The sequence below is a fragment of the Pollachius pollachius genome (assembly GCF_949987615.1).
Source record: "Pollachius pollachius genome assembly, chromosome: 7".
NCBI lineage: Eukaryota > Metazoa > Chordata > Actinopteri > Gadiformes > Gadidae > Pollachius > Pollachius pollachius.
Window position 1 is genome coordinate 1,025,370 of NC_136940.1, and position 12,500 is coordinate 1,037,869.

The 12,500-nt window shown below is 50.8% G+C and overlaps 1 protein-coding gene across 1 annotated transcript in view; it reads left to right on the forward strand.

Moving 5' to 3' along the window:
• Positions 1-12,500, forward strand: part of LOC307077655 (cyclin-dependent kinase-like 5) — a gene marked incomplete at its 5' end in the record, with an annotated part of 24,439 nt that overhangs the window by 1,150 nt on the left and 10,789 nt on the right. The window contains 6 exons of the mRNA XM_079739086.1: positions 91-125; positions 8,246-8,291; positions 8,561-8,697; positions 9,592-9,712; positions 11,411-11,470; positions 11,972-12,062. Coding sequence (XP_079595212.1) covers positions 91-125; positions 8,246-8,291; positions 8,561-8,697; positions 9,592-9,712; positions 11,411-11,470; positions 11,972-12,062 — 490 coding nt within the window. The remainder of the gene's footprint in view (positions 1-90; positions 126-8,245; positions 8,292-8,560; positions 8,698-9,591; positions 9,713-11,410; positions 11,471-11,971; positions 12,063-12,500) is intronic.

Consider the following 12,500-nt stretch of genomic DNA (forward strand, 5'->3'; position numbering starts at 1 on the left):
TCTAGAGAATACGTACACCAGTGTGTGTACCTGTACAGGGCATGAGTCTGTACCTTTAATGAGTCCAACGCCTGGTGTTGTGTGTTCCAGGAGCCTATGGGGTGGTCCTGAAGTGCAGACACAAGGTACGTGTCTTCAGTTATGTTTCATATTCCTGTTCCTCGCTGCTGTGCTCTCCGTCAGCTGGGGGGGGGGGGGAGGGGTCATCTAGCTCCTACAGGAGGTCTACAGGTAGGCTGTGGCCTTTTTGGGATCGAACCCCTAACCTTTAAGCTGGGAGTCAAACATTTCCCACCAACCCTAACGATCCCACAGGAATTTATATATATATATATATATATATATATAAATAGAGGATATATATACATTGCATTGAGGGCATTTAGCAGACTCTTTTATCCAGAGCGACTCACACTCATGCACACATTGACACACCGACGGGGGAGTTGGCCACGCAGGGCGACAGCCGGCTCAGGAGCAGTCAGAGCGAGGTGCCTTGCTCAAGGACGCCGCGCCTTAACCGCTAGGTGCAGGGGTTCAAACTAGCAACCCGCTAAGCCGACCCCCCCCCCCTATATATATATCTATCCTTCATTTGTGTGTGTGCGTGCCCTGGTGATGTGCGTGTGGATCGCTCGGTGGATGGAGTGTTATTTATACATGTCACTGGGATGTGGTTGCAACGTGTTCATTAAACTAGTTAATAGCACATTTAGAGGATGTTAATTAACCCGCCGAGGGCCAGAATAGAGTCTGAGAATGAACCGAATGATAGAGACACACCCACACACACACACACACACACACACACTCACACACACATACACACACTCAAAAACATAGTGGCATACGCTCAAACATAGCAAGCGCCAACACACAAACACACATACACACACACACACACACACACACACACATACACACACTCAAAAACATAGTGGCACACGCTCAAACATACGCAAGCGCCAACACACAAACACACATACACACACACACACACACACACACACATACACACACTCAAAAACATAGTGGCACAAACACACACACACACGCAGACACACACACAGAGGTGGGAGGAAGAGGCAGCTGTGTAGTTTTAAACAAAGGGCGGTTGGCAGCAAAAAGACCTCTAATCACCCTGCCCACCATACACACACACACACACACACACACACACACACACACACACACACACACACACACACACACACACACACACACACACACACACACACACACACACGTCACATATGCACTTGAAGATGAAAATAGTCCTGACCTTCTAGAATAAACCATTCTTCCAGTACTCTATACCTGTCTATCTATCACCACTCTACACTGTCTATCACTGCTCTACGTATCTATTTTCACTAAACATTCACCGTGTATCACACCTGTTCACTATCTATCACTACACATAACCACCTGTCCCCAATCTACTAATCTCATGGTGGTCTGTCTCTCTGATAGTCTCTGCTGTTGATATCTCACTTACTGGCCTCTACTGGTCCCTACTGGTCTCTACTGGTCTCTTATCTACTGGTTCCTACTGGTCTCTAATCTACTGGTCGCTAGTGGTCTCTACTAGTCTCTACTGGTCTCTAATCTACTGGCCTCTACTGGCCCCTACTGGTCTCTAATCTACTGGTCCCTACTGGTCTCTACTAGTCTCTACTCGTCTCTAATCTACTGGTCTCTAATCTACTGGTCTCTAATTTACTGGCCTCTACTGGTCTCTACTGTCTCTAATCTACTGGTGTCTAATCTACTGGCCTCTAGTGGTCTCCAATCTACTGGCCTCTACTGGTCTCTACTGGCCTATACTGGTCTCTAATCTACTGGCCTCTACTGGTCTCTACAAGGGTCAACTGCTCCCTGTTATAGGCGTCCTCTCATCTGGTCTACTGTAGGTCTATACTGTAGGTCTCTACTGTAGGTCCCTGCTGTAGGTCTCCACTGTAGGTCTCTACTGTAGGTGTCTAATCTAGGTCTCTACTGTAGGTCTCTACTTTAGGTCTCTACTCTAGGTCCCTGCTGTAGGTCTCTACTGTAGGTCTCTACTGTAGGTCTCTACTGTAGGTCTCTACTCTAGGTCTCTACTGTAGGTCTCTACTTTAGGTCTCTATTGTAGGTCTCTACTGTAGGTCTCTACTGTAGGTCTTTACTGTAGTTCTCTACTGTAGGTCTCTACTGTAGGTCTCTACTGTAGGTCCCTGCTGTAGGTCTCTATTGTAGGTCTCTACTCTAGGTCTCTATTGTAGGTCTCTAGGTCTGTCATGCAGGCGTCATCTCAGAGCCATAATCCCCGGCTCTCAGTGCAGCCCGGGTCACAACACAGGGAGAGGCATGGAGGTTGTGACTAGCCAACCGCTAGCAGGAGACGCTAATGTTATGCTTCACGCCGCCGCCGCGCATCCAGCAATTAGCAGAGAGATGACACTCTGACGACGCCAGAGCCACAATTAGCTCCTCCAAATGAAACGCTAAATAAAAACCAACGGCACGAGACGCTCTGTTCTGCATTCTCTGTTCTCTGTTTTCTTCGTTCTCTGACTGTGAGGGACATTGTGGTCAGCATGGCTGATGGAGACTGGGAACTCTGGGAGGGGTTGACCCTGTCCTGTCAGAGTTCAACTGCACAACACAGCGTCTTGCCGTGCAGTCAGTGTCTTACTGAGTGTCTGCATGACAGTGTTTGACCCTGTCCTGTCACGGTTAAACTGCAGAGTTGAACTACACAACACAGCGTCTTGCCGTGCCGTGAGAGTGTCTTACTGGGTGTCTGCAGGAGCCTACATTCTGCTTGAGAGAGACAAAGCTTTAGTAAGTAGGTCAGCATGCTGGCACAGTCTGGAGCCACAGACCTGGATTGGGTTCCCGCCGGTTCTAGGATACAGGCCTAGATTTACGCTTTTAGGGCTTGGGTTCTAGGTTAGGTGTTTTGGCTAGGGTTAGGGTTCTAAGGCTAGGTATCTAGGGCTATTGTTCTGGGCTAGGGTTCTAGGGATAGGGTGCTTCGCTAGGGATATAGACTAGGGCTTGAGCCTAAAAGCCCACATTTTCTACTCGTGCTACTTGCCCGAGGTATTGAGCAACTCTGTTTTTGGTGTGAACGCACAGTAAGGTTCAAGAGCTAGCTTTGTAGGTTAGGTTCCAATGCTAAGGTTCTAGGTTAAACTACAGCCTGATGGAGTCCTCTATGTTCAGTACCGCTGTGTGATGTAAACTACAGCCTGATGGAGTCCTCTATGTTCAGTACTGCTGCGTTGGCCGGCTCTGCGGTCAAACTGGGTGCAGAGTCGATCGTTATCAGTCGAGGACATTCCCTCTCCCCGCCGCTCGGCCCTGGGTTGAGTGGCAGGGCCGAGGATTGTTTGTTCAGCAGAGAACGGTGGAACCGGCCATGTGAAACATCTAAAACACACAAGGGCTTCAGGTATGTTATCAGAGCTAGAGTGTTAGTGTGACGAGGGGGGCGGTCCGCAAACACACGTCCTCTGCTCTGGTTTCATAGTTTGCTGAAGTGATCACCTCACACCTCTTCATGTGTGCCCTCATTGAAGATAGCGTTCAGAATGTGACGGCCTTTAAATGGGGTATGCGTACCGCTAGGGCTACTCTCGAGCACTGCAGCCCGGGCTGGGGAAAGGAGGGCGTTCAATGGCGGAACCTTTAGTCACCCCAGTATCTGATTGACCCCTATTTAAATATGGAAACTCACTTCCTTCCTGGACCAATGAAGTGTTTCCTGTTTTTGTATCTTTTGTCTGAAATGAATGAATAAATCCATGAATTATCTGTCCTTTACAGCGTAACAAAGCCTTTCTACAGCGCGTGGTTACAGTAAGCCACTTCAGAGCTGCACTGCTGTGTTTTCCTAATCATTCATTCAGCCTGAATGACAACTCCATTGTTCCCAGTTTGAATGCTACTGTTCTACATCACTTTTATTAGCACAGACTTTCATAACCAGAAAACAGGGAATTTCGATGTTATAATTAGGTAGCTGTCACATTGATGAGTTTATCTTGTTTAAGAGAAGTGTCCTACACATCTCTTCCTGTTCACCTTCAATAGTTGTCTCTTTGTTTTCTATCAATGTTATTACTCTTTAAGGAGCAGGTAGGGGTTAGACAGTACAGACAGGTCATTAAGGAGCAGGTAGGGGTGAGACAGTCCAGAGACAGGTCATTAAGGAGCAGGTAGGGGTTAGACAGTACAGAGACAGGTCATTAAGGAGCAGGCAGGTAGGGGTTAGACAGTACAGAGACAGGTCATTAAGGAGCAGGTAGGGGTTAGACAGTACAGAGACAGGTCATTAAGGAGCAGGTAGGGGTTAGACAGTACAGAGACAGGTCATTAAGGAGCAGGTAGGGGTTAGACAGTACAGAGACATGTCATTAAGGAGCAGGTAGGGGTTAGACAGTACAGAGAGCGGGGGTTCGGACCCAGAGCTGAAGTAGACTCCGGTGTTTACCTCCTACAGCTATGAAGCTCTCAGACCCTCGCTGCTGTAAAAGTCAGCGAAGGGCGGAGAAGAAAGCAGGTTATTAATAAATCTTCCAGACTGAGTGGACAACAGCAGCGCTGTGATAAATGACTACTCCGTCCCGTCGGAGCCGGGCGACCCGATATATACCAGGGTCGATATTCTGCATGGTTTCCTTTCTCTCTTTTCTTTTGGCCATAGATTATATTGTTCAGAAAACAAGGGATTGATAAAGGTTGTGGATCAGGCTGTAAACGTCCTGGCCCCATCACCACGGGATGAGGGATGAGTGAAGCAGGAAACATGGACCACTTGTTTCCTAAAGAGTTGGAGGTCCTCAACCTGCTTAAACTCTGGGCGTGGTCCGAGTCAACGAGGTGAATCCTTCTTCCCCAACACTAGATGGAGATATGATGGAGGAGGAAGATCAACTGTAGGCCTGCTGGATTAGACCGGTTGATGCTGGAGTCTGTTCCTACTGGTTTATACTAAACTATACTGGACTATGCTGGATTATACTGGACTATTCTGGACTATACTGCATTAAACTGGACTATGCTTGACTTTACTGAATTAAACTGGACTATACTGGGCTTTACTGGATCATTTGGGACTGTACTGAGCCACACTAGAGCCTAGTAAAGTGCAGTAAAGGTAGTGAGAGCGACCCCTTGTTGTTCCAGCCTGATAGAGAGAGAGTCACAGAGTCTGCCTCCAGGTCACTGAACCCTCCTGTTCTGTCGGCCTGCAGTACCTCTCCGGTCCTCTGGGGACCAGGCCAGTGGCGTCACACCGTTGGCCTGCAGTACCTCTCCGGTCCTCTAGAGACCAGCGCTCGGTGGGGCGTCCCAGCTGGCCTGGAGAGGGGGGGTATTTTAAACAGCAGCAGAGCAGAACTGGGACAGTAAATACCTGGCTGTGGTAAGCAGGTCACCTTCAACCCAGTTCCTACCGGCCTCGGATGATCAGACAGGAGGAGGAGCAGGAGGAGGAGGGGGAGGGGGGGGAGGAGGAGGAGGGGGGGAAGGGGGAGGAGTCCTGCCTCCCACCACCATGCTCTCCTCCCTCTCCTCCCCTGCTATATCCAGGATATTTCTGGATCTTTCTAAAGTCTTGTCATACAGACTGGGCTCAACAGCTTGTCGCTTCCACCGTCTGCCTCTCTGTCATTCTGTCTCACTCACTGTCTCTTTGTCTCTGTTTATCTCTGTCTGTCTCTCTGTCATTCTGTCTCACTCACTGTCTCTTTGTCTCTGTTTATCTCTGTCTGTCTCTCTGTCATTCTGTCTCACTCACTGTCTCTTTGTCTCTGTTTACCTGTCTGCCTCTGTCTCTTTCTCACTCACTGTCTGTTTGTCTCTGTCTGTCTCTCCGTCTAAGTCTGCCTGTCTCTGTCTCCTTCTGTCTGTCTCACTCTCTGTCTCCATAGTATGCATCACTCCCTCGGCCTATCTCTGATCTCAATGTCTCTCAAAGGTCTCACTCTCTGTGCTGATGGTACCAGGTATACACCGCTAACGACACGCTGGCATCACTAGGCTAGCATGCAAGGCTACCGGTGTGAATAAGTAGAACACGAGAGAAGGCGGCCATTGGAGTATTTGTCTTGGATGTTTATAGGCTGGCTCCAAATCAGTCGTCAGAGTCTTCAAATGATTCCAAATCAAGGAACTGGTTTGAACTGGTTCTGAGGACCCTCATGGTTATTGTTACTCATGATTAAGTTACAAACATCAGTGTTACCATGAGTCCGTCTTACCCAACAACACGATCCTCCAGACAGAGAGCTGCCGGTGCCCGGCTGAGAGCGGAATGTGGAATGTGGAATTTCCTAATCCTGGAGTCGGAACGCTCCGGAGTCTCCTCTAATGGTTCACGGAGAGGTTGTTTTCAAGAGCTGCAGGCTTCTGGTGTCCAGATATTCATATAATAATAATGTGTACTATCAGGACAAGGACATCAAAACAATGAATTCCTGAAGGCATCGCTTCTGGCGTAGACTACCCTCAGACCTAGACTACCCTCAGACCTAGACTACAGTCAGACCTAGGCTACCCTCAGACCTAAACTACAGTCAGACCTAGACTACAGTCAGACCTAGACTACCCTCAGACCTAGACTACAGTCAGACCTAGACTACCCTCAGACCTAGACTACCCTCAGACCTAGACTACCCTCAGACCTAGACTACAGTCAGACCTAGACTACCCTCAGACCTAGACTACAGTCAGACCTAGACTACCCTCAGACCTAGACTACAGTCAGACCTAGACTACCCTCAGACCTAGACTACCCTCAGACCTAGACTACAGTCAGACCTAGACTACCCTCAGACCTAGACTACCCTCAGACCTAGACTACCCTCAGACCTAGACTACAGTCAGACCTAGACTACCCTCAGACCTAGACTACCCTCAGACCTAGACCACCCTCAGACCTAGACTACCCTCAGACCTAGACTACAGTCAGACCTAGACTACCCTCAGACCTAGACTACCCTCAGACCTAGACTACCCTCAGACCTAGACTACAGTCAGACCTAGACTACAGTCAGACCTAGACTACCCTCAGACCTAGACTACCCTCAGACCTAGACTACCCTCAGACCTAGACTGACCTCAGACGTAGACTACCCTCAGACCTAGACTACCCTCAGACCTAGACTGACCTCAGACGTAGACTACCCTCAGACCTAGACTACCCTCAGACCTAGACTGACCTCAGACGTAGACTACCCATTCTACCCAAGATTGGCAAGGAACTCGTTCCACCACTGCGCTGCCAAAACAGAGCAGAGTTGTAACTTTGATGATCCACCTTTGCTTGCTCTTAGCTCTTGGCGGTACGAGGCTTCCAGCTGAGGTAGCCTTAGGAGCTGCTCTGCTAGTACTCCCAGTGCTTGTTGTGTGTGATAGCAGACGAGTTAGGGAGGCCCGCCACAGAGTCAATGTGGTGTGGGGGTCCGTACGTCAGTAACCAGCCCCAGTGAATCATCTACTCAGCTCGGAGATTTCTCCCACAGCTTCCCAGGGCCAACTCCGCACCAGGGAATTCCTTAAAATATCGTGTCACGCAGACCGCCTGCGCAGCAGAGAGGCGCTGGGTTCCGCAGCAGAACGTGTGGTCAGAACGTGACGCAACGAGCGAGTCATAGGGAGGTGCAATGAGTGTAGCAGCAAGGCAAATGATGTTAGCCGTGATGTCAGCCATCATGCTAGCAAATTTACTTGCAAAGATGTAACCATTATGCAAGCCATTGTGGTAGCCATCATACTAGCCATCATGCTAGTTATCATGCTAGCCATTATACTAGCCCGCATGCTGTCCACCATGCTAGTCGTCATGCTATCCACCATGCTTTCCCTCGTGCTATCCACCATGCTAACCCTCGTGCTATCCACCATGCTAACCCTCATGCTATCCACCACGCTAGCCCCTTGCTGCATGGATGAATGTAGGGCAGGGCTGTGCGCCGCAGGGCCCAACTAGGGCAGCTAGAGAAGCAGGCCAGCGATGGCTGCCTCTCCCCAAGTTCTGAGAGATCCTCCGTAGGAAACGTCTCTTCGCTGTGAGTGAGCTTGTTGTTACCGTAACCACTCAGGTCCACCGTGTGGTAAACAGCAGTGATGGTGGCAGCGTTGATAGCCAAAAGGGTTAGCAGCATTAGCAGTGATCTTTACTGAACAAAGCACAGCCCCTGACCACTATCACCGGTGTCTGATTGGCCCCCCTCTGTCTCTCTCTCACATTCAGGAGACCAATGAAATCGTGGCAATCAAGAAGTTCAAGGACAGCGAAGGTAAGCTCATCATCATCATCATCATCATCATCAATAAACCAATTCACCTATCAACTGATGTGTGATGTAACCTCCTCCTCCTCCTCTATCACCTCCTCTTCCTCTATCACCTCCTCTTCCTCTATGAACTCCTCCTCCTCCGTGACCTCCTCCTCCTCCTCGATCCCCTCCTCCTCCTCTATGACCTTCTCCTCCTCTATCACCTCCTCTTCCTCTATGAACTCCTCCTCCTCCGTGACCTCCTCCTCCTCCTCTGTCACCTCCTCCAGAGAATGAGGAGGTCAAGGAGACCACGCTGCGGGAGCTGAAGATGCTCCGCACGCTGAAGCAGGAGAACATCGTGGAGCTGAAGGAGGCCTTCCGCCGGCGGGGGAAGCTCTACCTCGTCTTCGAGTACGTGGAGAAGGTACGTCCACGGCCCCGACCGCCGAGCGTCCATCACCGCCGACCACCTGACGGCCCACACCACACTCACATTACAGTCACGTTCAGGGCGTTGAGCAGACGCTTTTATACAAAGCGACTCACAATAAGTACATTTGTCAGAAGAAAGAAACCATATATTGCTGCCGGTACAGTAAAGATGTTCATAGAAACAAGTTCTAAGCATTTACAATTGGTAGGTTAACTCATTCAACGTGCACAACAAAGCTAGTACATTAGAAAGAAAAAGTCACAACAATACATCTCTGTTGGTACACTAAGGATAGTCATAGAACCAGGTGCCAAGCACTAACCATCACTAGGTTAACCCATCCCCATATACAACAAAGATAGCTAGGATAAGATGCTACACAATGCTAAGTAATGTTTTTAAGTGCCAGTACGTATATCATACAATAAGTGCGTAAATTAAGTGCTGTAAATAGGCAAACAATGTTATATCAGGAACGAGCTGAAGCTAGCATGAAACAAAACTAGATAAACATGAAACAAGCTAACCAAAGATGGGCAGATACGAGCCAACATTAGCCAGATCCAGGTAAAACTGGCCCTGAAGGTAGAGCATGCATTGTGTCCTTCTGTCTGTCTCACTCTTTGTAGTCCATTGTCCATCACTCTCTCAGCCTCTCTGGCTAGCTCCATCTCGATGTGTCTCACTCTCTGTGCCGCTGGTACCAGCTATACACCGCTAACGACACGCTAGCATTACTTGGCTAGCGTGCTAGACTACCGTTGTTAACAAGTAGAACCCTTGAGAAGGCGACCATTGGAGTATTTGTGTTGGATGTTTGTAGGCTGGCTTCAGATGGTATGCTTTGAGTTTCATCGTACCCCGTTGTGTTGGCTGCTGTTGCAGAACATGCTTGAGCTGCTGGAGGAGCTGCCCAACGGCGTGCCCTCGGAGAAGGTCCGGAGCTACATCTACCAGCTCATCAAGGCCATCCACTGGTGCCACAAGAACGACATCGTCCACAGGGGTAACGACGCCATCACGTGACTTCATCACGTGACATCACATGCCATCATCACGTGACGTCATCACGTGACGTCATCACGTGACATCATCACGACATCATCACGTGACATCGTCACCTGACATCACGTGACACCATCACATGACATCATCACGAGACATCATCACGTGACATCATCACCTGACATCATCACATGACATCATCACCTGACATCATCACGTGACATCATCACCTGACATCATCACGTGACATCATCACGTGACATCATCACATGACATCATCACCCTCCTTGCCCGTTGGAGCAGGAGGAGCAGGAATGATGGAGTATGACTGGGGCGCAAGTAGTGGAGGAGGAGGAGTCGAAGGGGGAGTAGAGGTGGAGGAGGAGGAGTCGAAGGGGGAGTAGAAGTGGAGGAGCACTGGGGCGCGAGTAGTGGAGGAGGAGCTGGAGGGGGAGTAGAAGGGGAGGAGGAGGAGGAGGAGCAGAGTGTAGTAAAGGAGTGTTTCAGGAGATGCTTGTGTCGAGTACGGACTGAACTGGCAGTGCTGACGTTGTCTTAAGAACAGGCAGCCTACTCTGCCATTTCCTGGACGTTATACATCCCATAATGTTAACAGGGCTCCCCGTGGACACCACAAATAGCCTGTCCAGGACGTCCGCTACGAGGGCATCCTGCCCCCTGCTGACCCTGCAGAAGAAGAACTGCGTCGGGGGAGCCGTCTCCCCGCCTGAGGTGCCAGCGTCCTCCTCCCTCCCCCCGACTCTCACCTTCTCCTCCTCGTCTGCAGCAGACGTCACGCCGCCCTGCTAAAAGCGTCCCCCGCTCTGAAATAGCTCCTCACGCTGAACTGTGCGCCCGTTGGTTAGGCACCGGGAGTCAGCACCTCCTCTCTGACCTCCTCCTCCTCCATGACCTACACCTTCTCCATGAGCTGCTCCACCTCTTTGACCTCCTCCTCCTCTATGACAGGAGGTCTCGTTCTCCCACAGAACCAATCGATCTCTCCAGGAACAACAAGGTCAATCTTGGAGGTTCATTTACATTGAGGGGATTCTGCGGTCGCTTTAATCCAAAGCGACTCACCCCCACTCATTCACACTCACCCACCGACGGCAACCGTCTCGTCAGGGACACCTCGGCACTCAACTACCGACCTTCCGGTTACCAGCCGACCCGCTCTACCTCCTGAGCTCCTGCTGCTCTAGCATTCGGTGCTGGAACACCCTAGATCTCCTGCTACGATAGTAGGGCGAGGGAGTGGGCCCCGTGCAGAGCTCTGTTGGCAGGGCGGCGGCGGGCAGATGGCCGTGTGAGCTCCTCTTGGCAGAGACGCTGGCCCACACCCAGATCACGCCTGCAGACGGATCACTGTACACCCCGACACGGGGAACCAGAACAGAGGACACTCTCTCCTCCTCTCCATCATCGGCTACCATCGTCCCTTCTCGTGGGAAGAGGAGTGGTTAATGTGTGGTGTTGATCCCTCATGTTTTACAATGACTGACTCCTCTCCTCTCTCTCTCCACCTTCCTTCTCCATTCCGTCCTCATGCTCTCCTCCTCTCTCCCTTCACCCATCTTCCTGTCCCTCTCCTTACCTTTTCTAATCTACCTCTCCTCACCCTCCCCTCCCTCCCATCCCTCTCCTTATCCACCACTCCTCCTCCTCCCTCTCCCCCCTCCCTCTCCCCCCCGCTCAGATATCAAACCGGAGAACCTCCTCATCAGCTCTGAAGACGTCCTCAAGCTCTGTGACTTTGGTGAGCACCTCCTCCTCCGCCCTGACCACCAACCCCCCCCTCAGGGGGCCGTGGGTCTGACCCCCCCCCCCCCAACCTCAGGGTACAAGCGGGGGGGGGGGGCAGTGGGTCTGACCGTACCATCAGGGCCAGACCTGCCTGTGAAGCAGTGTGTGTCGTGTCTATCTGTCGTGGTTCTACGCTCCTCTGCATGTGGGAACCCCATCCCTCCTCTGATCCTCCTCCGACGCGGAACAGGCAGGGGGGAAGGGGGAGCTGGGGCCAGTCTGCTCCCCGCTCACCTCCTCAGAACCTGGGGTCTGTCCGGTCGTTACACCGCCCCCGATTATTAATAATGTGCTGGGGTTGTTTATTCATAACATCGTCACGTTGGAACGAGTCTGTTGTTGACCGCCTGATGAAGACCAGTCTGCTTACTAGCTGGTCTCATGGTTCTCCTCCTCTCTCCCGGTTCTCCTCCCCCCTCCGGTCTCATGGTTCTCCTCCTCTTCTCCTCTCCAGGCTTCGCCCGGAACCTGTCTGAGGGAACCGACGCCAACTACACGGAGTACGTGGCCACGCGCTGGTACCGCTCCCCCGAGCTGCTGCTGGGGTAGGTACCGCAGAACCTCAGAACAGCTAGAACAGCTAGAACCGGAGAACCTCTAGAACAGCTAGAACCGGAGAACCGCTAGAACAGCTAGAACCGCAGAACCTCTAGAACAGCTAGAACCACTAGAACCTCTAGAACAGCTAGAACCACTAGAACCTCTAGAACCTCTAGAACATCTAGAACAGCTAGAACCACTAGAACCTGTAGAACAGCTAGAACCTCTAGAACCACTAGAACCTCTAGAACAGCTAGAACCTCTAGAACCACTAGAACCTCTAGAACTGCTAGAACCACTAGAACCTCTAGAACCACTAGAACCTCTAGAACCTCTAGAACAGCTAGAACAGCTAGAACCGGGGAACCTGGAGAGATGGGAGCACTCCGGATGGACTGGAGGTCGGCTGAATACTCACATTAAGCTAAAAGGATTCATTTAAA